This window comes from Acanthopagrus latus, chromosome 7 (assembly GCF_904848185.1).
Source record: "Acanthopagrus latus isolate v.2019 chromosome 7, fAcaLat1.1, whole genome shotgun sequence".
Lineage (NCBI taxonomy): Eukaryota > Metazoa > Chordata > Actinopteri > Spariformes > Sparidae > Acanthopagrus > Acanthopagrus latus.
In genome coordinates this window covers 25,768,720-25,795,121 of record NC_051045.1, presented here as the reverse complement: position 1 = coordinate 25,795,121, position 26,402 = coordinate 25,768,720, and the positions used below count along the sequence as shown (strand labels likewise).

At 41.6% G+C, this 26,402-nt stretch overlaps 1 protein-coding gene across 7 annotated transcripts in view; it reads right to left on the bottom strand.

Annotated features, from left to right (window-relative positions):
- tns2a (tensin 2a) overlaps positions 1-25,776 on the bottom strand; it is a 61,099-nt gene extending 35,323 nt beyond the window's left edge. For 6 of the 7 annotated variants that reach the window (XM_037102861.1, XM_037102867.1, XM_037102862.1 and 3 more), the window contains exons 1-3: positions 25,371-25,776; positions 6,307-6,412; positions 6,057-6,094 (exon numbers count right to left, since the gene is read on the bottom strand). In XM_037102861.1, coding sequence (XP_036958756.1) covers positions 6,057-6,094; positions 6,307-6,412; positions 25,371-25,499 — 273 coding nt within the window. In that variant the 5' untranslated portion in view covers positions 25,500-25,776. Of the gene's footprint in view, positions 1-6,056; positions 6,095-6,306; positions 6,413-15,751; positions 15,883-25,370 lie in introns of those variants that run through there. The other variant, XM_037102869.1, reaches the window with a different exon arrangement.
- Between the last annotated feature and the right edge of the window lie 626 nt (positions 25,777-26,402).

Genomic DNA, 26,402 nt, shown 5'->3' with positions numbered 1-26,402 from the left:
GCTGCATGTTGGGAAAACATGGGTCTGTGGCGCGTTTTTTCAGCCATTACTCCATCATTCCATCTCCTCATCACTTCCCTTGTTTTGTTTCATTTAGCTAACACTAAGAAAAAAAATCAAATATATGTACGATGGCCTTGAGGAAAAATGCTCCAGTAAATAAAGTTATACAGTATCAGAGAGAGAAAAATTTGTTAGCACAGTGTTTCATCTGCTGTATCGCTGTCACTCTTTCATCTTGAATGTATTTTCCTGACTAAAAATAAAGAAGAGCTGGGGGGCGGGACTCTGACCGCAACTGTCCCGATGAAAGGCTTTCATGTTGGAGAAACATCAGCAGGGTTATGTTGCTCTTCCTCTCCTCTCTGGATCCTCCCCCTCTTCCGCTCTGTCTATCTGTACTTGACTGTACATCCTCCTCTTGTAAAGAAGGGCAGACAGTTCATGGCTGAGTCTCATGTAAAATGTTTTGGACATGTTCAGTGGATAAGGATACGAGACAAGGAGGAATCCTGATACACAGAGGGGAAGCAGGGATTGTAATTAGTGTGATACACATCTGAACAGTGCCAACACACACCATCTGTAGGATGGATTATCAGGCAAACATTTTTCCAGTCAGCACTATGAACTAGACAGAATTCAAGTTTAAGTTTAGTTAAGACTTAACATTTCAGTCAGAGCCATTGGCAGGACCTCAACAACAAGCAACTGCATTCATTAATCTGATTCTGTTCATGTACAAACTAGATCAGCTTGTGATGATGTTCTACCTTTCAATACTATGTAGCCCACATCTGTATGCTCATACCTTATATGTATAAATATAGCCCCAGTTTATATTGCATTATTAATGTGGAACACAGTTCCACTGCGGTTAAATATTTCACTCAAATTATTCTAAGAATATGCTCAAAAGCTCATAACTTGGAGCTCCTTTTGAATCTGTTCCATCCAAAACACACCAAATGAACTGATTTAAATTGCACAAAGCAAATCAAAGCAAAGTGGTCACACTTGGTCTACTAAATAGTCAGCTCATCTCCACACACTACATGTTTAGACCCTTTCAGTGTATGTGTTAGCCAGCCTATAAGAGTCCAATATACAGTGTCAGTCTTGTTCCTCTGTAAAGTACATCAGCCAATCAGCCAGGCAGTCATTAAATGAAGCAGCCATACCAGTTGGGTCTGTGTCACTCAGTCTGTGAGCTGAACAGATTTTCAAACAGTCATAGAATGTTTCCCTGACCAGCGGAAATGCCTGTGCTTGCCTAATTAGATGGACAGGCTAGTCAACTTGTCACGGGCTGCATTTCACTAATTTGAATCTTTCCTCCTCCCACTGTTCCTCTACAACCCCCCTAATCTCTGTGTCTTTCCCTCCATCTATTTGCCCCCGTCACTCTCTCCCCCTACTTCCCCGGGGACTATATTTTCCACTTGGGATCAAAGATAATGAGGAACTGTTCTCGGAGAGAAGAACATGGCTGAAATAAAACTGTTTATGGCCTTCTGTTTGTGTGTGTGTGTGTGTGTGTGTGTGTGTGTGTGTGTGCGCGCGTGTGGTGTGTTTGTGTGTGAGTGTATGAGGTGTGTGTGTGAATGAGCGTGTTGTCACTATATTGTATGATTCAAATGAAAATGAGTAATTTCCACTTGCGTTCTTTATTTAGAGGCTATTTTTACAGAGGAGTACAGAGGACTGATAGAGAGCTTTGTCACACGGTGCAACAGATAACCTGAACCAGGGTGTTAAGCGTTGATACTGGACACACGTTCAACACAGCAGCAAGGATGATCTACTATATACAGCAACCAAACTATTAGAGTGGGCACCATCAGTGTCATTCATTCAGTATCTGATCAATTGTGATCACAATCTTCCGTTCTGTTCCCGAGTTAACGCATTGAATAATGGCCAGAAAAGTGTTTTTGCAGAACATTACGTTTATGATCGCACTGCCAGATTTTGGAAGATTTTAGCAAATTGGACCCAAACCACATTTGGATGTGGTCTGAAATGTGATTGAACACATCTTGACAGCGTGATTTTGGAGAAAACGATGATGGATGACCGTTCCTCATGCTTTTTGGAGAGCCTCGTCAATAGAATACACAGTAGGAACGTTAAGCAGCGAGGGTAGAGGTACAGCTATGGTGTCCTACGAACATTACATCTGGTTGCTGTTGAAGGGAAAAATAAATATCACTAAGCAAGAATTAACTCTTACAATGGCTACCACTATAACTACTGTCTACCCCTTTCTGATGTATTGCTGATTAAGTTAAACCAGGCGTTCTCCTGAAGTAGACAGCTGGGCTACAATGTCAGCAAGTGTTGAAATAGAAACTTTTCAAACGCCATAGCCGTCCCCTCAACCACTGCTGCTTTAAGTCCCTAGTGACTCATGACTAATGTCACTTCCACAGAGTGGTGAGTTCTAGACACAAAGATCTAAACAGTTGCAAATAATTGCGCAGACAGTCAGTCTTAAACATCTGCTTTGAAAAACAAATCCAACAGTGACCTTTGACCACCACAAAATCTAATCAGTTTATCCTTGAGTTCAAGTCCAAGAATGCGATGAACAGACAACTTGAAAACATAAAGCCTCTGGCCGTGATGTCACCAGTGCCGAGGCAAATACATGAACTGTAGATCTAAATGAACTACCAGTAACCACCAATCATATCAGTTTCAAAATGAGTGTTTTTCCAGAGAACTGAAGCTGACGCATCGATAGGATACTGGACTGCATGGTAATCAGATGATTTGTCATCCAGTTTACGGCATGGCCAGCCGGGTGGAGATCTAAATAGAAGTCTGGCGAGTACAGGATGGTTTACACATGACTAACAGATGTGTGAGTGCAAGTAAACACACACCAACACTGTAAACATTCTCACAGAGGACGGTAGAGGTGCTTCATACACAAGGTTATATGTAATAACTCCCAAATGTGAGTGAAGGGAGGAAACACCTTGAACTTGGGTAAAAACAACTGGTTAGCCTCAACAGAGGTAAAGCTAATCAGCTTGGCAGACAGACAGCCAGCTGGGATCTGTTATGCAGAGCTATATATTGGCCATGTCTCTACTGTATTAAAGACGTATGTGTTTTAAAATGCACAGTATCCCATTAATGCCATCCTGCCTCAGATTTCCCCCCAAAGTATGTACAAGGTTAGATAACAGCTGAGATGGACTCAATGACCAGACCCCCACACCCTGCCTTATCTGACCTCTCCCTTCCTGGGCAGCAGCGATGGATATCGCCAACTAACAACCAGTCAACAACCACACATCACACACTTACAGTAAACCTATCAAACAACATCCTGCCTTTCTAAAATCAATCTTAACGATAAATTAACTTCATCCAGCACTTCTAGACTAGAACAATGATGAATCCAATTTTTTCATAATTTGCTTCAAAATCAGCTCAGTATTTAAAGGTGATAACAGTCTGATTTTATGATAACATAATTGTAGTCTTTTAGTGATTCAACAATTCTGGTGAAATTTAAAATATCTACTGTAAATTGGATGAAGAAAGTAGGGATAGTGGGGATTTTCTCTTTGGCTGAGTTGGATTAGAAGACTGATACATTCTTATGTTGGTAAGACAAATATGAAGCTACAGCTAGCAGCTGGCTTACAGTAGCTTATATCAAAACTGAAACATCTCACCTGGCTCCATCAAAAGGAAACAAATACACCTATCAGCACTTCTGAAGTGACCCAATTTATATAATGTTTGATTTAATTCCTACAAAACTGGAATATAAAAACTACATGCACAGTTTTGTTATTGGACAGAGCCAGGCTAGCTGTTTTCCTTGGCTTCAGTCTTAATGCTAAGCTAAGTTAACCAGGTTCATATTTAGCGTACCGACATGAGAGTGCTATCAGTCAGCTAATCTCTGATGGAATGTCGAATGAGGTTTTTCTCCTTAACAACTGAAGTAGCTGGGGACTGGTATGCCTACATCTACATTATTTTAAGGATGAAATATTCACTGTAGCTGCTAAGCTGAGAGCACCAGTACACACCCCATTCTACGTAGGTGTATGAGCTTGAAAACAAATCATGAATGTAACAAAAGTTTTAAAATCAGTTTGGGATTTCAGGACTTCTGGAGACTTGGATTACACCAGATGAGCTGTATGGAGATATTTAAAATGTTTTGTGACTTCACCAGACCTTCAATTGGCATGGGAGTGAGTAGATGATGACTGACTATCAATTTTTAGGTGAACTTTTCCTTTAAGGTTAAGAAAAAAAAAAAGGAATAATATCTATGTCCCTTTATATCAAAAATATTCCTCCAAGAATAACGTGTCCAGGAGTAAACCAACCTGTAAACTCCATGCATGGATAAAAGACAACCCGTATCACAAGTTGAAAAAACAGATTTTATTTGTCTATTACGTGTTTAGCTTGAAAGCCATCCTTTCATGTCTGAACTCATCCTCGGGGCTCTCCTCAGATAAAAGACAAGAGGATGGAGCCATGCTTGAGGAATGAGGCTTGTCTTTGCCACATGCCTTCGCCCTTGGCTTTCTCTCTTTTGCTCCTGCTGCCTGCCAAGGCTCCCTGCCTCAGCCTCTACCCCCTCTTCATCACTTTTGCCATGGCTGGCATTCTCCCCCTCTGCATCCCTCTGTCTATTCATTATACCACCCCTCCATCAATGAGCCTTTCACAGAGGCTGCAGAGCCGGGCTTGAGCAGCTCCTTCTGAGGAATGCAACCGAGCTGCCTTCATATTAGCCGAGATCTCAAGACTTCTGCCCTCATAGAGCCACTGTTATGTGTCGTTTCACACCCCGCTGGCATAACAATCTACTGAACATCTCAGAGTTTAGTGCAGTCACACTGATTTTTATGGAGGAGGATGGCTAACTCCCAGGGGCCTGATCCATGAAGCAAGATTAGCAGGTCAGCATCTGGGCTTAACCTTGAATTAGTGGGGTCGTGGTGGAGGCTGGTGATGACTGCACATTTAACCTGCTCCAGTCATATTCATACTGCCGACTTGAAAAAGTAAATTTTTGCTACAACTAACTAATTGTTTTCATTACTGATTAATGTGTGGATTGTTTACATGATCTGTCAATTAATCGTAGTCTAAAAAGTGTCTGAAATTGTGAAAAATGTTCATCGCAATTACACAGAGCCCAAAGCAACATCTTGAATTGCTTTATTGTCTGATTAGCGGTCCAAAATTAAGAAGATTTATATTTCTGTGTGGATGAAAGGAGGGTAACGTCTGCGCACTTGCTCCATGCCACATGAGTTTAATAAAGACAGCGTTTCCATGCCACTTGGATCTTCATCAGGTCAGATGTTTTATAGTTCTCACAGTTATCCAGTTCTTCAGGAACCCACAAGTGTTTCTTTCCCACAACGACCACTTCTGCAGTCTACTTAAAGTGTTCACTGTTTCCTTTACCACATTTATCATTTGAGTGTTTTGACCTCAATTTCATGAGACATCTGTCAGGTCATTGACTTGATGAGTCCATGTGAACACATTTCTTTTGGTGGAGTACGAAAGTAGCTAAGTTTCCTTCCAAAAATAATAAAATATTTTTTATAGAATTTCCAGAAAATTAATATCCATTTCTATCCATGGCTGTTATCAAAGAATTTGGACTTGAGTGCATCGAACCCAAACACTTGGTGGCATAAAATCTCCAACCATTAATCCAATGCAGCGTATAACCAGATACATACACATACAGGTATAAAATATGTCAGTGACTGAAAAACAATGTAGAAAACACTTGACCAATTCATTTATCAATTTAAGTAGTCACCCCATGGCTCCAAATAGATCTAATGTAGAATCTTGATTGAAAAATGAGCCAAATGTTTTATGTGTGTCATGATTTACTTGCTCAGTTTCTATTGCACTTTGTTTCATTTTGTTTATATAAATGCATCACCTTTTCTAACTCAAGCTTAAGCAAGCTGCGGAAGTTGACCACAGCATCTACAGATTTTCTTTTTTTTTTTTTTAAGTCAGGCAGGTGCGAGCTGGATCCTTACCTTGGCCTCGCACTTCCTGTGGGTGGCTGTCTTGCATACTAAGAAAAATGAGCATAAGGAAGGAGAGAAGTAAGAAATCAAGAAAGCAAAATGAGTTTTGTCTGTATAGTTCTTCATATTAACAAACACAAATGATTGCTTAGTCTACATATGAAGTAATGAGGTCATTATTATTACATCACCATGTCCATCTCACTTAGTGACCAAACTGCAACACCAGTGAAAACACTTGTTCATGATCAACACTTACCTCTGCAGAAGGAGCCCACGTTGTCGACGTTCTGACGACATACGCTGCACTGCCGCTTCTTCTTGAAGGTCTTTTCCTTGAAGACGTGGGGCTCTCCCTTCCCCCCCTGCACACACACACAAAACACACACACACACACACAGACGGGAAAATATTATTCACACTCAGTTAGCAACCTGATACAGCACCAGAAGTGGCAGTGTGATCTGTGGAGCTGTCTACTGTCAGAAACACTTGTTTGAATCATTTTTTGACCTTCACCCAAGACTTGGATTTGGCAGATGTAAAATGTTGTCCCTTCACACAAACTTCCATCTAACAGGATGGAAACAAAGAAACTGGACTTTCCCAATTCGTGTCACAGAAAGATCAAGGTAATTGCTTATGCTTGTTACTGGACAGTAACAATGACAGGAGTTCCGAACTGTCAGCTTTAAACTGTGTGTGTTTCAGACCATGGTGCATAGTTGTGTGTGTGTGTGTGTGTGTGTGTGTGTGTGAGAATGCACATTTATGCTCTGTTCGCTTTGTCTCTTGAACTTCTGTTCTGGTTGTGTAACTGTCTTCCAGTAATAATCCTCGCGGTTTCTACCCAAACCCCACTATAATCCTGAGTATGTGCATGTGTGTGCATGCATGTGTCGGTTTGAATGTGTGTGTAAAAGGTTTGGGAATTAAAAAAAAAGAGCATAAGAGTGTTGGTCTAATTCTTGAGAATTTCATTCTCATGTCACAATGTGTGTGTGTGTGTGTGTGTGTGTGTGTGCGTGTGTGGTAACCCTCCCCACCCAGTGCCTCTTTGTTTCCCAACATGGGATCAGATCCGCAGATGACTGGGCCTGACGTGACTCTGCGGAGGCTTTGAACATGAGAACTGTTAACAACCTCGGGCTAAGTATGGGGATTGCTAAACATGTTTTCATGCATGGATACTTAACGGGGGGGGAGGAGAGTGGGTATGGGGCAGAGGGGCTGTATGTGAACAAACAGTATGTGAGACGTCATGCTAAAATGTGTCTTCTGGAAACCAGGAGGGATTTGGTCAAAAGTGTTGGTTTTCAAGGGAGAAAGTGTTTCTCTCGTCACTCATCTCAAAGCAAATACATGCACAAACAAACCATCAACGTCAACATCGTGACAAAACAGCTGCATGTAAGACAGCGGTCACACTGTTAAGGCCACTCAGTGTCCACGTATCCACAGCTTTAGATAATTAACCTGATACATACACATAAAGGGTTTTTTGTTTCCTCTCTGTGTGCTTTTCCTCCTTGGTAACAAAGAAAATGGGTCTGTTTGCACACTTTTTCCATTATATTGCTGCTCTGACTCTGTTCTAGAGACTGGACACTGTTTGGACAGCTGCCTGCCTGGCATCACCCTCTGCCAGCAGTGTTCAGCGGCTGCTGGCCTGCCTCAGTACAAGTGTACTATGACCGCAGCACATTGGATGGTGGAGGTGGACCGGGTGGGTGGCTCAGGGGCTGGCGGTGGGCTGATGTCTGTTATGTAATGATCACGTGGTCATGGGATTGATGTCCCTCTCTAAAACTGCACAGTCATAACTTTCGGAAATTGTATATTTCTTATGTTGGGATTTTCATTATTTTTTATTTGACTCAGTATGACTTGGCTCATTCCTGTTTCTACTTTTCTCACAGTAATGAACCAAAATCCACAAAAACTTCATTAAAGTTTCATGTTATCTTATCTTATCTTGATCCTGTGTTCATGAATCCCTGACTTGGCTCTCTTTCCCAACTCCGAGTCCACCCTTTCCTGAACCTTAAACATAACAAAAGCTCCTTCACCTTCAAACAAAATATAAAGAAGTATCAACTGTCATACCACCAGACTGCTGAGTAGCTACTTTCCTAACTAACTCATCATCTGTGTTGTAGAATGACGATTAAATGAACCTTGAATCTTTTTGTAAAGTTTTACAGAGGAGCCACAGAAATAATTCTTACTGGAAAGTCTATATGGGTTGTGCCCAGCCCAGGACAGCAAGTCTCTACAGCGGTTGATTACAAGTGACCAGACCATTACTAGTACCATCAACAGAGCATCTGTGATATCAGTGAAGTGAGATGTCTGCACAGAGCCCAAATTTTAGGTAAAAAACAACAGCCAGACCAGCCAGTCTGCTCTCCCTGTTGTTTGACAAAAGATCCAGAAGTATCTTCTGCTGTACCACCAGACTACAGAGCACCTTCATTTCTCAGGCTGTGAGACTCCTCGACTAAACACTCTGCCATGAATAGTTTGCCTTTCTGACGTGAAAATGTCTGTGGAGTTTGGATTTTTTTTGTTTGTAGCATTTTTACACCAAAAATTCCATTATAAGAGCTTGTGTTTTTTTCAGAAAGTTGATTAAAATAATCGGGAATCTTGAATGACCAATTTAATCACATCGTGTATGCCGTGCTCATTAGCCCTACCATCCTACTGACCAGGCATGTCAAATACAGACATCGAGTGTTGATTTGCAGATTCAGTCTATTGTTTGCCCTCACTTTCACTTGTGCAATAATCTTGGGTATGTGTGTGAATAAGCATGAATGGGTCTACACACGGGGCCCACGACGAGTTTAAAAAAGCAACAGTGACTGTCAGCTTAACCACAGTGGCAATGTGGGCTGAGAGATAAATACATGTAGGAGAGGTTGGCAGCATTCTTCCTGTGTCAGACACAATCAAGACCGCTATATAGTGCAACCACAGGCAATCATGGTCAGACAAGGGATACACTGCTGCTTCTGGATGCTTTGTAAGGTCTCATATGGATTGACACAAGCTACAACACAATGGTTCATGTGAGGGGACTGGATGATGTAGGTGAAACCACATTAAATCTCATACAACTGACAACAACTATTGTGTCGGTCAAGCTCATAGCCACCTACGTACTGATACATACATGATGATTTTTTTTCAATATCCATACATTAAAACCTGACAAATTCTAATCTCAAAATAGGCTATCTGTGAGTCTGAGCTTTTCCGGTGGAAGAATCTTTTCTTTAACCCTTTTGTCGCATCATAGGTAAAAAAAAACCCAAAACAAAACAAAAACATTAAGAGCTAAGGCTTTTGAGTTAAGTATTTTAATTCATGGTACAAAAGAATAAACAAAAGCTGAGCACAGACCAATTCTTTGCTCAGCAGCAGAGAGGCTGTGTCAGGCAGGAACTCATATATTATTAGCTTTGGGTTGGCCAATATTTTATGCAAGTGATAACAAGTGATACACAATATAAATTAAATACTTTGAAATCTCCTCAAAAGCACAAGCAAGGACTGGGCAACACAATCAAAGATATTTTTTATCAAATACCTTGATACAAACATTAATCATTGCGACAATATTGTAGGGATTAATACTTACAAAAAATACTAACATTAACACAATTATTTTTTTTTTTTTTTTACAAATATCTTAAGTGATGTGGATATAATGACTAAGTGGGTGAAAGCATGTATTAGAACAATCTCGTAAGATCAGATAATTCCATCACTTTACTGTAAAACTGCCTTTAAAACCAGGAAATCACTTATTATCATATGGAATTATATGATGACATATAGTCTCATATTTCCCACCCTAGATCAGCTTAATTGAGTAAAGCGTACCGTGAAAACCTTCTTAACTACCAAATCTTTTTAAACTCTGTGCTCAACTTGGGAGTCCAGCAGAGGAAACCACAGGGAAGGAGGTTTACAACTTCAAGGAGGATTACAACAGAGTCTGAGTGCATAAGCACTAAAAACAACCTGCGATGCTGAGGCCAGTCCTCAGGATGGTAATTACTGTCAACGCAGTAATGGACAAAAAACCCCATCTTCCTCTGGTAAAACATGTGTTATTTAGTATTCAGTACACTCTGAGCTAATAAAGCAGCTGTTACTGGTAGGATCATATCTGCTGCCTGGAAGTATAAGGGCTGAAAAATAGATGAGAATGAAATGGTTAAAAATGAAAATAAAAATATATTCAGCAAGAAATTAGTCAATGTATTCCCTCGAACTATAGATGCACATCCCGCACAGGTTAAACTAACTGGATCTCTGTGCCATCACTGACGAACAGTTACGTATAAACCCTTAGAAGTAGATCATCCGCCAGCTGGGACCTGCCTACATTTCCACAGAAGTGACACAAGTTATAAAAAGCTACCTGAGATGTCAGGAAAAAAAAAACTCAACCCACACAAACACTCACTCACGTGCAGACTTGTATCCCTGCAGACAGCTAGTGGAAATAGACAGCCTTCCCCTTTCCTCTTCCAGTGCCCGTGTCCCCCAGTGCACAAGGACAGAGCCCACCTCCCCTACAACATCTGCGATGCACAAGAAAGTCCTTTTTCTAATATTTTTAGCTTTCTGGCAGAAAGAGGAACCAGAGGTTTCTTGAGTCAAAGAGATGCTTTCTAACCAGAAATCCCTCCCCTTCCTCGCTGCACGTCTGCCAGCCGTCGCAGAACAGTGGCTGGATTGAATGAGGGAGGGGTTGGACGCATACAGGAGATGCACAGGCGGGCAGAGATTCATGCATACAAATGTAAAAACAAATAGAAACAGAGAGCCACTGGAAAACTCTCTCACTCCTTCCCTCCTGTTTCTTTCTAAAAATAGTCTTGATATTTAGACAATGATGGGCATTGTGTGGGAGTGGTAGGCTACATTAGTGACTACAGGCCTGACCACTGTGACCTCAGCTTCAGCTGCAGATGGTCCATGAGGGCACACATTGAACGTACGCTTGAGGGGAAAGTCTTCTTACTGATTTTGACATTAGAAGACCTCTGACTCACTCATTATGAAACTCTGTCTTCAGATCTTTAGATCGTTGTTGACAAGCCAATAATTAATTCTGTAACGGACTGATTGCCTCTGGCACCATCACCATCAAGTCAAACTACATGAAAACAAACATTTTAACTTTTTCCTTATTTTCTCACTGGACTAGTTAACCCTTACACTGCTAATGAATTAGAGCTGCAATTACTCTTTTTTTTTCTTAATCAATTACTGTGATGAGTAAATTCTCATTTTAATTAATCTAATTAAGAGTAATCCACTGACTTGCATTGCAGACATTGTGTTTTCACTGGTTGGGGTTGGAAAAAAAAATCACTGTCAGAACCAATCAGAGGCAGAGTAGGGCGGGTCTTTGTTGTATATGGTGGGAAAAAGATATTCCAGACTGTAAATGTCAAGGTGTGTTTTGCCAGTAGATGCTAATGTTGCCTTGGTGAAGGGCAGAGGTCTGGTAGGCAGATTTATTTCATTTTCAAACTTGTAGTCCCAACCTGCACTGACTCATTGATCCTTAAAGGAATTTACAGAAGTGACCATAAGTTTCAATGCCCTGAGTCGACATTTTGTGAAAGGAAAGTTCATTAAAAAAAACTACAACAACCGAAAATTGTTGATTTTGTAATGGCTGCTTGTAATGACCGTGTGTGTTTAATCCAACACACACAGTCATTCAGTGGTGTTTTTGTGACTTCCTGTGTACTTAAATCCCACCCTCCATTGAGAGTACCTCACATGGGCCGGTGCCTGGGTTCCTGCATCATATGTTGGCGATCGAGGCCAGCGTGTGTGTTAATAAATGTGTGTCAATTCATTTGTACGTGAGTGTGCACATGTGTATCCAAAGGGTGGGACAGGCAGTGGAGGGAACAGAGACTGCCTGTTCCTGAGGTGAGGTCAGCGGACCGACGTGAGGCACTTCCGTTCAGTAGGACTCCTGCTGCTAACACACACACAAAATGCTCTTATTGCCCCAGCAGCAGCGCCAACACCCCCTACTGCAGTTGTTGATATTTACTGGTAAAAAGCACCATATGTTTTGCCTAAAACTGTTCCCCATGTACGGTGAGGGGGCCTCAATAAGAGGATGACATCATCGATGGGTGATGATTAAGGGATGTTTTAGTTAGGACCAGATCTGATCAGACTGCAGCCTCTGACTCACAGAAGTTCAGTTTACGGGAAACCCGGTGCTGCTTCTGCTGAAGTACAGATTAATTGCCTCCATTCCCAAAAAGTCATTCACACACTTATTCCCTCTTTACTTGACTCCTGCATCTTCTTCCTTTTTGGAATAAACCAAACGCCACTCTCTCACCACAGACTAGTTCAGAATGCAGCAGCTAAGCTTCTGACAGGTTTTTACAGACAGATCACATCATCACACCCAGTCCAGACTCATCTCTGAGTTGAATATAAGATTTTAGTGATCACTTTTAAATAATGGTATCAAGATTTGATCTAAATCATCTCTCTACTCTCACCCTCTTGCACTGATCCAAAGGCGGGAAAAAACAACACTTTAAAGACGACACAGCTAGCTTACCAATAACCTGCAGCAGCACTTCCAGACTCTTATCTTCTGTGCACGAAGACAATCATCTGTCGGAGATGTCAGGTTTATTTTCTTTTTCAGGAATCCCTCATTGCTTTGTTTCGGAGGAAGGATTCCTCTGGACAGATTTGAGAAATCTAACTTTGTAACAAGTTGCTGTTTATTGTTGAAACACGGAAGGGTGGTATTTTTTGTTGAACTTTGAAATCTGTTTTTGGTGAAGATAACCTTAATTTACCAACCCCAGACCTGCAACACCCACAACAGTGAAGTCACACCGCCATTTTAAAATACCCTACTTCTTTAAAGACCAGCCTGAGCCAATGACGCTTACAGAGTCTTCTTCTTTCTCTTTCTTTTGACTTCTTTATATTACATCTTAAAACTTATTTGTATAGACTTGCTTTCATATGTACTCATCTTTTTAGTGCTTTTATTTTTATCTATTTATATGAATGTGTTTGCATCCTTTCTTATTCTAACTTGATCTTAACTTTGGCTGTATCTGGTCTTGTTCTGACCATCAAATACTCACATTTAAGAAGCTGAAATTGGAGAATTTTTACTTTTTCTTCTTAAGAAACTACAAAAAACAAATAAATGGATTCATAATTATCATTATCATTTGTTTTTAATGTTGCAGGAATGTTCCCATTTGAGTGAACAGCTGCTACTGTAGATGTGAACTCAGTGTAACTGCATCTGGCTCGAGGGAATGTGAACCAGCCTCTGTTTCAGCCTCTTGGCTTGGCAGCAAACAGGGGGTGTCCCGAGTGAACACGGCCATCATGGAGCATTTCTGGACCATCAAACCTCTCAGTTACACCCTATAATTACAAATATAGAATACATACTGTATACTGAGCACAACAAGAGTACTGTACTGTTGGTTACTGAGAATCTTCGATGGACCACATCAGGGTTGAAGTGCCTTGCTCAAGCAGCAGTGCTTCTTGCTCAAGGGGGAAGAGGAGGAGCATAAATCACAACCCCTCTTGCCAATCTGATCAAAATACACTCTGACCCCTGTGTATCTGCATTACATATGGTTCACATAGGAGAAAAAATAGCTAATGTCCAGCCTGTTATCAGCTGAGGAAAGCCTGGAGAGGCTCGACAATGTTATCTTGTTGTTAATCCCTGGCTGTTTTCCTCATGTTGCAAAGTAGAACGGGAACTCTGACAACACTAATTGGCCCATGTGTGATACAGTCATTTATCAGTTTATGGCAGGCAAACACACAGACACACACCTACAATACTTTGTGTGGACTTTTATATCACACGCACACGACAGATTTTTGTTCACAGCATCCTCATAATCAAGGCTGAAAGCAACACATTTGCTATCACTTTTATGTAATTTAAGCCTACTTTTCTTTAACAATGCACTAGTTTTAACCAAACTGCACATTTTTATGTTGCATCATAAGAAACACAAACTCTAGGTCGGCATAACGCTTCAAAATGGTCGGCTCAGGCCAGCAATGATTGGTTGAATAATTATTTTTGAAAATTAGTTGACAGCAATTTTGATAGTCAATCACTTGTTTCAGTCATTATTTATAAACAAAAATGTGTTGCTCCATAAAGCAACATTGTGTAGAAATTGGCATTTTGTACAATTTGGCGCCCCCCACAGATTCTGAGTGCAACACCAATGTTGTAAATCCCAGGTCTGTAACAGTTCTTGTTTGTTGAAGTCAAAACACATGTAACGCTGTGATCTTACCCTCTCACTTAAGTTACATAGTGCAGAAACAAGTGATGGTGGGGTCAGAGTGGCTGAGACAGAGACCCCATTCATCCTGTGACAAGATGCTGTACCATCAACATGATTTTGAAGCTGTTATTTCAAGGTCAAAAAGATACATGATGCTGCTTTAAATGTGAGGTTTTGCTCTTTTTGTCAGTCATTTATGATGGATGAATTACATTTTTGCATTGTGGACTGTTAGTTGGACAAAAGAAGCAATTCAAATGTGTGAAATTGGCCTCTGGGATATTGTGATGAGCATTTTTCACAAACTTTTGACACATCTGATTTTTTAAAATCAACCGTAAAGATAATAAATAATAATAATAATAATAATAATAATAATAATAATAATAATAATAATAATAATGATAATAATAATCAACATATTCATCTGTAATAAAGGTAATCAATAACAATCAATAATCCTAAATTCAATTTACAAGGAACAATGTACATTTATTCAATTTATCTAAGGATTTGGAAAACAAAACAATGTTTAAGCCCTTTGAGCCCTGCTTCATCTATTTATCTATCTATGAGTGATGAGTGAGCGACACAAGGTTAGGAAATGTCAGACAGCAGCTCACCCAAATCACATCCCGCAGCTTCTGTCCCTGGCTTTTCCTATTTAAACTCACAGCTGAGAAATACTGGAAACATATACCATAATCATGGGGGCACAATTACTGGCTCATACAGTTCAATTTTTTTCAAATACTTTATCACTGACTATTTTCAACATTACCATAAAGTTTACTACCTGCAGACGTACTTGAATGTTAACTAACACAAACTCTGATTGTTGCTGGTGTTCTTTTCTCCAACATGACTTTGCGACATGAGCAAGTGACCGGCGCTGACGCAGTAACCCAGGGGCTGCTTAATGCATCATATGACCCCATTCACAACACTGGATGTCAGCTTAATGAAGTGCGACACTTCCAGCAACTTCTCAGAGGACCAAAGTCAATGCAGGTCTCCGCTTCTCATCACTACACAAGTGGTGTAATAGCAGCTAGCTAAAACATGAGTAGGTTATACGTAACGTTTGTTGTACGTCTTAACGTCACATTATATCTCACTGAACAGCACAGACATACAGTGGAATACATATTCTCTTGGAGAAGCCTCCTCCAAAAACTTGCGCACGACTTCAGTATTTTTTTTAAAAGTTTATGGCGTCAAATTCACATGAGTGCGCGTGAAAACTCAGCATCACACATCCAGCATGTACAGTCCCTCAGCAAATACTAACCATTAAGTGACTGAAACCGAATCAAAGACAGACAGAAGCCATAAGCTGACTCTCTTACCTTGTTCGTTTTCCCGCTACTCATTCTCCCCTGCTTTAAAAAGTGCCCCTCATCCTCATGACGGCCATCAGTAACACAGCCTGCAACTGAGATAACTTGTTTTCTTTACTCCGGTCCACCCTCAGTGCTCGGGCTGCTGGGCGGAGCCAAACGCAAGCTCAAAGCATGTGTGGAGTACTGTTACTGGAATGTCACCCCCTGATTGGTCGGTGTGTGGAGGGGAGCGCAAAAATGCTCGATCTGGATTGGCTGGATTATTAAACAGTGTAATGTTCCTAGAAAATCCCGAGGTGATAACTTCACCTTCAGAACTTGTCGTTGAATTTATTTGAGACACCTTTTACATTTTGTGACACCTTTAAAGCTTTCCTAAATTGATTTATGAAGTCTGTGCCAGTGGTTTCAAATAAAAGAAAAATGTAATTAACTTGTTAAATAACTACAGAATCTTTCACAACAAGATTCAATTTATGGTATGATGGGTGGAACTGGGTGTGAGAAATATGAGGTCAATAGGGAAGTATGTAGTGTGCCCTAAATTTAACAGGCATTTGAAATCTTTACATGTAAACAAACGTGGAGCTATGCAGCTCTGGCACACACACTGTGGCGTTTTAATTATGGGCCCCCACGTCTACGAGGTGGCTCTGGGGCTCCTCGCCTTCCTCCTACATGCCACCATCATGACATGTGCAGCAGCCATGTTCATGTCGACAGTTTATAAGTGAATGGGGACAAGCTCAGTCCCATACATAATTATATTAAATATATAAAAATACAGTATTTCTTCATGGCATTTTCATTTTTCAGTCAAATGTTGTATTTTGTACTGCTGCCACTTGGAGTGGCAGACGCAGGACGACTCAAACCTTTTTGCGCTTGTTTGAACTTCCCTAGACTAACATTAACCAGATGTTACTGGTTTATGTCAATAAATGTACTACAGACCGAGCATCTCACCAATTTAAATTCATGCTTGTTTTACTTTTTAACACAAATATGTGAATGTGAATATGAAATGATTCTTTCAAATAAACCGAACCCACCTCACAATATTTCCTTACAAGTACCATGCTCATTCATTCTTCAGTACTTATCACTCCATTATGGGCTCTGTGTGGTCACTAGGCGACCCCTATTTCTCACAATACACCCCAAACAGACGCTCTGAAATCTGCTGTGATTACTGAAACATCTGCTGCTGAGTGGTGAGCGATGTGTAAGTAGCATCATCTGGTGGTGAAATAAGAGAAATTCAACCAGGTGAGGCAGAGTCTTGCAATTTTAAAAGGCACATATCATGACATAAAAGTTTTTTCTCTTTACTAGCCCTCACACAATATCTAGAAGTACACACACAATCCTTAAAACTTGTAGGTGATGTATCAAAAATTAAACTCTAGACCAGCTGACTCTATTAGAAAAATCCCACAGTTTTTACTCAATTAGAAACCCTAAATCCCATTTCTGCCAAACCCTAAACACAAATCACATCATTTAGCACACGTCATCCATCTGTAAATCACTGGCCTTCAAGTTGTTGCACCCTCATTACCAGTTGGTGTCATACACCGTCTACCTGTTCAAACTCAGTCACCTGTCACAGCATAACAAAGGCCTCAGGTGACCTCAGCTGTTTTTGGGGGAGAATGGAGCAACACAGAGAACTAGGGGGAAGAGGACAAGGATGAGGAGGAAGAGGAAGCCGTTTCAACATTTTTAATCAAATCTGTGCAACTTATACTTGGTTTGAACTCTAACAGTGTTGCAGAATCAACTGTAAGTTTTCAGTATAACTCCAGACTTACTTTTTACACTGGTTGCACTGTTGCACCTGATATTTTAATTCAGTTGCACCAGCACATAGATGCACCCGATTTCACATCTTAATTCAATTTCTTAATAACTTCCATGATTGTAAACAAGAATAAAGGTACAGGTGAAGGTTTTTTTTTTATTCACAGCCGATGCATCAAGAAATTGCAAAAACATAAATATTTCTGTACATGTTCTGGGTTATCTGACCTGCTGAGTGTTGGGTAAACTGGTGCGACCACTGACAATGTTTAGTCTCACTTCACAGTCTCATGTGCAACCAAACAAGTGGTACCCTGGACTGGAGGCCTGGCTGGGTTATATGTTTTGTGTGCACTGTGTCTTGTTCTGACAAATTGTGTCGGTGTAATATATCAGACATACTCACAGTTTGGTTTTACAACACTGAACACTTGTAATACTCTATGTACACTTTAATTGACATCCTCTTTTGGGCTACCATATATACATATATATATATATATATATATATATATATATATATATATATATATATATATATATATATACATATATATATACATATATATATATATATATATATATATATATATATATATATATATATATATATATTATATATTATATATATTATGAACAGTATTTTCGTGAAAGTGTTTTAAATCTATCACACTAGAGTTTAGAGACACTGAGCTGAAATGTGTTGCTTTGGTAAAACGTAAATCACTCTTTTAGAGTGTAATTTCTCTTCCTTCCTTAATACAGAGACATACAAATACAAATCTGACTTTATGATGTTGTAAATGCTGCAGTGTTTGACATCAGCCTGAAAACATACATAGATCATCTTTGTATTTGCTGTTGTATTGTTTAAAGACAGAGCGAGACGGCAGTCTGCGCTGATCCCACATGATTCACATAGCCAAACTCATGTCACACATGGTGATGCAAATCTTTGATTCCTTGCCAAACTTTCTGCGCATGCTTATGGTTGTGGTTATTCTCAAAACATACCCACATGTACATACCGTATATATGTATATATGTTCATCCCCTTTGAGTTGCCTGTCTCAAATTGTTAGCCATAATATTCCCCAGGCCCGGACTCCTAAAGCACAGAGCATTACTTCTGTCTGCCGCCTCGATCTTTTAGTCACTTCCATATGTGTGAGATCGACATGCAGGTATGGAGGCCGGACAGCGTACAGTCCCACCAATCAGTGGAGAACGAGATTGTGAGTCATGACGATGCATGTTATCCCCACCAAAAACAAAAACACGTGCAGTAATGCTGGTTTAGCTTATGCTGGTTTAGCTCATGAGGCAAGAATTTCCGGCTCTGTGTAGAAAAAAAGGGCGGACTGATGGGGGGTCCTGGGAAGTTTGATTGTTTGTGGGCTTTTCGGCCGCCTTTCTTTATGATGGGGGGAGGGGGGGGGAAGAGACGTGTGTTGAAGAGGAGGGAGAGGAGAGAGGCACTCAGAAGAAGTGGTAAAGTGAGAAAGATAATCGGAGAGGGGCAGCGGAGGCAACATGTGAGACTAACAAAATATTAGGGGACCATGTGAGACAGGAAGCTGGTGCTTGGGATTGGAATGAGGGGTTGAGTTGGTGAGTAATGTGGGGGGAGGGTCGTGTTGGAGGAAAGATGGAGATGAGGAAAGAGGGGGACGAAGTTGTTGGGGACGGTAAGGGAAGGGAATTATTTTAGGTGTTGATCGGAGAAACTCCAGAGTGGTGATTTCAGCCCTCTCTTTACTCCGACTGCAGTCGACACCGTTACGCAAGGTGCTTTACATGGGTGAAAACTGCGAAAGACTGCAAGGATACCAGGTGTTTCTCTTTGTCTTTTCTGTCAACAACAGTGAATTTAGAGTCTCGAGGAAGTGTAAAGACTTGGATCATGCGCGGAGGTAAATGAGAAAGGAGTGGACAAAGTGGGAGCCCGGGCCAAGAGGAAATGAGGGGAGGAGGAGGAGGAGGAGAACGAGGAGGAGGAGGAGGCTAGAAAAGGGGGCCGTGCGGCTCGACGAAGGATTGTGTAAGACAGCACTTCGCCAAAGGCTGATAAGGTGCAGCTGTTGAAGGGGCGAGAGAGCAGTGGGAAGAGTGTGTGTGAGGCACAGAGATGCTGGTGACACAAACGAGCACGTGTTGCACATTTATTGTGCCGACGGGCTCGTTGAGCAAAAGTCCTTCCCGTCAGCCAGCGCCGCTCGCCCCTCAACGCGCTTTCACAAAACTCGGATGGATTTCGAGGCTCGACATTTTTGAGTGCGCGAAGAGAAAATATAGCATGCATACTTCCCTGTGAGGTGTTTTTCTTTTAAGGGTGGTGCTGGCATCGGTTGGCGGTGGAGGGTGGGGGGGTGGGGGGAAGGGGGTTGCAGACTTACCGAGGGAGGAAATGGTTTATGTCTTTCCCTTTCCCCCCTCGATCAGCTTTCATCTGCGTGCCCACTACACACAACAACAAGCATTCCTCGAATCCCTGTCAGAGTTCGGGACGGATGAAGCCGCAGGAATCTAGCCTACACCAGCCACCCCCTGAGTCTGGACCCTATGTAGGAATTCACCTTTTTCTAAAGCGCAGGAGTCTACGAATTATCTTAATTTCTTTTCTATTGTATTCTGGATATTTTTGGGGAGTGGGGGTTGTCTATATTTAACCCTCACCGGTCAGTGTTCCTTCCTGTGTTGGGTGTGTGTTTGTAGTGAATGCCTGTGGCTCAAGGCCGCAGTATTTGTCACGGCCAATCTAAACTTTGTTGCTCATGAGAAATTACAGGGCCGCTAGACAAACACACACCATAAAACCACTGACACAATGCCAGCTCTCTATGTATTTCTAGAGTCCAAAACACACACAAAAGAGCAGAACTAGTGTCAGTACAAATTTAGCTTTTTATACAAACAGCGGGTTGACAGAGTCGGACTTACTGCAGCTCCTAGATCACTAGCATATACGCGACCACCAGTCCGCCATTAAGGGGGTCAACACATCACCCCTGAACTCAGCTAAAGCATCGAGATGTAGGTGTACGTGATGGGGGATGTCTCTTGTCATTTTCAGGAGCGAGGAGCTGTTTTTCACCACTTTCCAGGTTCTCGTAATTCATTTTAATTTCATCGTCACCATTCTAACATGCACAGGTTGGCACTGCTAATCGTCTGAATGTCGAGCAGGTAATACCACTTTAAGAGTCAAAGTTTAGTGTGTTAAGCAAGGTAACATTTGCTAGTTTGCACTAAACTAACACTAAAGTCAAACTGATGGGAATGTCATTAGTTTAGCAGGTATTTGGCCAGTAACAGTATTTGCAATTTAATTTTTGACCTAATAATGGCATGGATAAAAAAAAGTTAGTTTTTTGTTTAAACCAATCACAGTTGCCTTAGGCAGCACTAAAACCAAGATGCAACTGAGCCATTTCAATCGAGCCCCAGCAAAATGGCATTGCGCGGAAGTGCACCTGTGGAGGCGACCCCGGGCATTAGAACAGCTAAATACCCACAAAAGAGCAAAAGTAAAAGCTACTTGCTTGTTTAGGTTTGTGCCATTAATGACCAGGTTAGTGTTACACAGAGAATTACTGCTGTGCCCCCAACCAAACAATGGTTTTTGCTACAGTACGGCAATATTCATGTTTTCCTATGGACTCAATGCAAAGTGGCAAAAATGCCCAAAATATAGTGTACACTTATATGTGCACACACACACATAGACCTTCCTATAGGTGGATAAAATACGTCTTGCTGTAGGTGCCATTTAGCATTACAATGCTCTGTTTATCTCTCGGTGCGACACGCAGCCTCTCCACACATGGGGAGGGCTGGAGGTGATACACTGACAAGGGTTAAGTTCCTTATACCTCATATAACCCCACACCAAATGACCCTAACTATCAAATTACACCATACTGACAACATGGCTAAAAGGTTCCAGTCATTCCATGGCAACTCTCAGTGACAAACCTTTGGCTGTGCATGTAGGTGAATTAAGTATGTGTTCATATATGATGCCTGCCCAGATATTAAGAAATTCAACTTTCAATGCCAAATATGATCTGTTGTTGATCATAACACTCAATAGGACAGATGAGAAAATTGATTATACATGACACAACCTCGGGGTGTCATTTTTTATTACTGCTGTCCGAGGCTCGCCTACGTTAATTTGTCCCACATGAATTCTGCATCATTCACATTTACACCATCTATGATCTTTATTTATTTAATTTCATAAAAAGAACCACATGATTTATTTTCTCCCTCCACTAGAAACTGTTTGTTTCAAGAATAATTTTTTGGAATGTCGCTTGTTTATGCTCAGCTCCCCTCCATCAACAAATGTCCGGGAATGATTGCCAAGTGTTGCAGTAACAAAGCATATTTTCAGCAAGAACATTTGGCAAAATATGATAAGAATCTTTAAAAGGCTATTATTGTACTATTATAAGGGTGAAAGGCCAAGACAGAATTCTGAACTCTCTGAAGGATGTGTTTCAGCAAACTACAAATACACGGAGCTCTTCAGTACAGTGAGTTAAGAAGCGTTCATGTGCTGCTTCGTATTCGTTAAAAAAGGCCTAATATTATGAATTTTCCACAGGAAAGGAAAAAATTCCAAGATAAAGAAACGTATAAAACATCCTTTACTCGTGTTCCTGACATAACATCGGCAAATTATGTAATCCCACTGACAGCAGCATGTGGAACATCATTTGTCCAGTGAGTACTTGGCTTTAAGTCTGACAGGGTATGTACAGTATGTGCACGGTGATTGCCAGGATATAAAGAAATTAAAGCCAAGACACATTTTTCTCAATTTCTCCCTAATAGTTTCATCATCTCACACCTAGGACTGTCCGCAGGCCCGTGGAAAAGAGCTGCGGTTATATAATAATCATGATCAAAACAAGAAGGTAATGAAGAAAGCCCATAAATAGATGAGACAACATCTCCTCCTCCGGGATAATAAGTGGGATCTAACTGGTTCCCACACCCCTGTCGTGGGGTCAGTCGCTGCAGGATGACGTCGTCCAGAGGGCTCCACGTTCCCACGCTACTCAGCATGTGATATGGAGCCATTGGGACTGTGGTGCAACCAAGCATGCACACACGCTCACAAAAAGCATACACATTGTGTACTTTGAATTCAAACATCTGGATAAAAAAAAAAAGCCATAAATACTCAAGTGTGTAGTCCAGTGTGATGTAAACTGGACAGAGGTCAAGGTTCTCACTGTTCTCTTGATGGCTTGAAGCACTTTAAGATCCCCCCCCCCCCCGGTCATCCAGCCTGCCTCTGTTACATTGTCATACTATGGTAATTTTTCTCCAAGCAGTGCTGCGGCCAGCACAACTGGGCCATTGTATCTGCACAGATGTGACCCTGGCTTGGAGATGCCATCGTCATCCAGCATCATCCTTTAAATCAAGGGACGAACAAAACACACACACACACACACACACACACACACACACACACACACACACACACAAACACACACACACACACACACACACACACTTCTTGGGACAATCCAACACAAGCAATCTCTTCTTCAAACTTTAAATTAAGTTCATGGAGAGTGGGAGGTGAAGTCTTTCCCTGGCATTTTTCTGCATCTGATATTGATCACCTGTAGACACAGACCTTTGACCTCCCTTCAGGGCAGAGAGGAGAATATCCCATCATGTGTCAATCAATGAATTCAATCTTTAAAAAAGATAAATAAATAAAGAGTAGAACCAGTGGTATAACACTTCCACCAGTGGAATTCAAACTACATGTACCACTACCACCCCAAACATGTGTTAATGGAGATCTTCCAATAATACAAGTAAAATAAAAGTGGAAATAAACTTATTTTGTCTTTCAATTCCTTTACAATAACACCATTATTATACATGCACGGACCATCTCCAATACTCCAACCTGCAAAACCATCAAAAGAGTACTCTAGTGATGTAACATTGTTAGACTCAGACTCAGTGGATGATACAAAATTGATGCAGCGGAACCAGAGGTATGTTTTGTTAAATGTATTCTCTCTCCCTGCCAAAATGCAATCCACAGTTCAGCTCATACACAACAGTTCAGTTCAAGTAGGTCTAGCTGCGGAATCACAGTAGCTGCATGACATGGCTGCTGCATGATACATCCCTGAAATGGTTACGTTTAGGCTCCAACACTGCCTCAGGTTAGGAGTTAGGAAAAGATATGAGGGGGGTGTGTCATGTGTGAGAGTGCAGCTGGACACGAGCTGCTTTCTACACGCTTTTCATTTTCATCACATGAGCCACAAAATACATTATACTCATTATACTCCTTCAAATCTTTGATGCGTTGACAAGTAAAAGTCCCCATTCAGTGAAGCTATTTCTATTCATTTTTTAGAGCTCAGAGCTCTATAAAGGAACGCACCATGCCTCTGACATAAAAAATGCTCAACTTCTTCTAATGTTCGAACATTATAAAGTGATTCAGCGAATTACATCGCGCTAACACCAATTTCCAGGTAGACAGCTGGCAATTGATTTGCTGGGGAGCCGCGGAAGCTGTATGGAAAAGGGCAGGAACTTCAACAAAATACTTTGATGACGATTCGTTGAACCATCTGCCTATCCCCGTCTGTCACGGGCTAGCTTAACCAGTCAGATTAACAACAGAAAAACCTTCAGTGCTGTTATTTTCTGTTCTCCTGGTCTGATATAACTGACGATATAGCAGAAGCTACGCTAACCACTGGAGCCGCCACTGTTGATTTCAAACAGTTGCAAGTAGTTTACTCATAGAGAGCCGAGTAGTCTTGCCCCTTCTGGTGGAACCCATGGGACTTTATTTCAGAGAAAAACTGTGTATGGTAGTGAATGTAGAAAGACAAATCATTATTGTATCCCACTTGAATTTTGCCATGAACTACACATAGGACACATAGTCAGTTTAGCAGATAATGTTCCAAGTCAGTAAAGTCAAAGTTTGTCTTAAATACGCTCAGTGAACTACATGATCTCGCTCAACATGCGTCACCAACACCAACATGGCCACCAATACAGCGTGCATGTATTTTCACAGTCTTACCTTTTGTCAGTTTTATGACAAACTGCATATATCTTGACTTGGAAAATGATCTTTTAAATGATCTTTGACAAACATCATATGTGTGATTCATGAAACCATCCAAACAGGATGGAAAAAATTATTTGTCTCTCTCCGTCGTCCACTATCATAGGTATTTTTTTTCTTAAATAAGGTCCGGTGAGGGAAACAGGAAGGGGCGTGGCTTCGTTACGCACATAGCTTGAAAGTCTGATAAGATTAATTTGCAAGATTGAGCCATAATGTGATCTAGCGAATCCAGCTGTTTGGAAAGGTAAACTCAAACTCAATTATTTTCTTTAATCTGTGGCCCAACAGGAAAATGGACTCCAACTGAATGTTAGCGAAAGTGTCATTAAATAAAGTACAAAATGTGCTTTTTAAATGACGAAGATTTACACACTTAAATAACATCGTGAAGAAACGTCTGTAGGCAAGACGATGGGTTTGGTTAGCTCCAGAAGTTATCGTAAACAAACACAATCTGTGGTCACTGCACATTACTGTAGGTAAATCACTAGATCAGTCGGTCAGCTGCTTGATTCCTTTATCATCTGTGACAAATACAGTGTGACCCTGACCACAATTAGAGGCTTCCCTCAAGGGTGGGTGCGTGCAAGGGGGGGGTGGGGGGGGGACACAACACTTGCATGCCCAATTACAGTGAACATCTACAATTTCATCACACACTCATGTGGACACCGCATGCACACTGACCTTTGTCAGCCTCATCCTGCCACTCTCACTCCTCTCCAGACTCCTTCTCTTCAGAGACGAGCTCCTGACCACCGGCACCGGTTGCACCTCTTCCTCCCCGCACCAGTCGGAACTCAGGACGCAACCCATATAGGTGGACGGGGTCCTGGACTCTGGGACTTGATCCTCCTCCTCCGCCTCCTCTCTCTCTCTCTCTCTCTCTCTCTCTCTCTCTCTCTCTCTCGCTCTCTCGTCTCTCCTTCTGTCCTCCCAGCTCCCCTCTCCTCTCCCTCTCTGTCCTCTAAACAGGCTCCAGCTCGGGCTCCTGGGCAGCTGTTTTTGTCAGCTGGAGAGGAGGAGAGCGAGGCCCTTCCCCTTTTCCTGGCTCTCGTTCAGCCCCGCTACGGGGACAGAGGGAAGGATACACTCTGCGCGCTCTCACCGCCCTCCCCCTTCTTTCTATACAAACTTTGAAAACACCTCTCTCTCCGACGCACACGCAGTCACATGTGGCCCCCCCAAATTTTCGGCCTCCACCCCCTCCCACCCCAACCGCTGCTCTTTGTTTCACACACCCAAACTTTGGTTCCCTACGTTGTTTTTCTTGGAGTCAGTCGATCACACTCACTGCATCCCCCTGGCCTCACACACGATCCTTGATTTAATGCTCGTCAAGGATTCACCCTCTTCATCTCTTTCAGTCCCTCACCTTTTATTTTCTTATTCTTTCCCATCCCCCCCCCCAAAAAAAACTGAAAACGTCTCTCCCGTCCTTTTCTCTCCGTGCCCTCCTGCTTCTACCCCTCTACTCTGGTTGCCTCACTCTTACGTATACAATTACCTCTCTGTTTTCACCCCCCCCACCCATCTCTCCTCCTCAGCAGCTTCCTGCTCCCAGATACAGGCACCCTCTCCTCAGCTCGGGCAGCACATGGTTGGCATTGTCTAGAAAACAGCCAAGAAAAACCAAACAGTGACGGCAGCTGTTAGGATGCTGGGAAAAAAAACAAAACAAAACAAAACTGGTGATTCAGAACAGACTGAGCCTCCGTC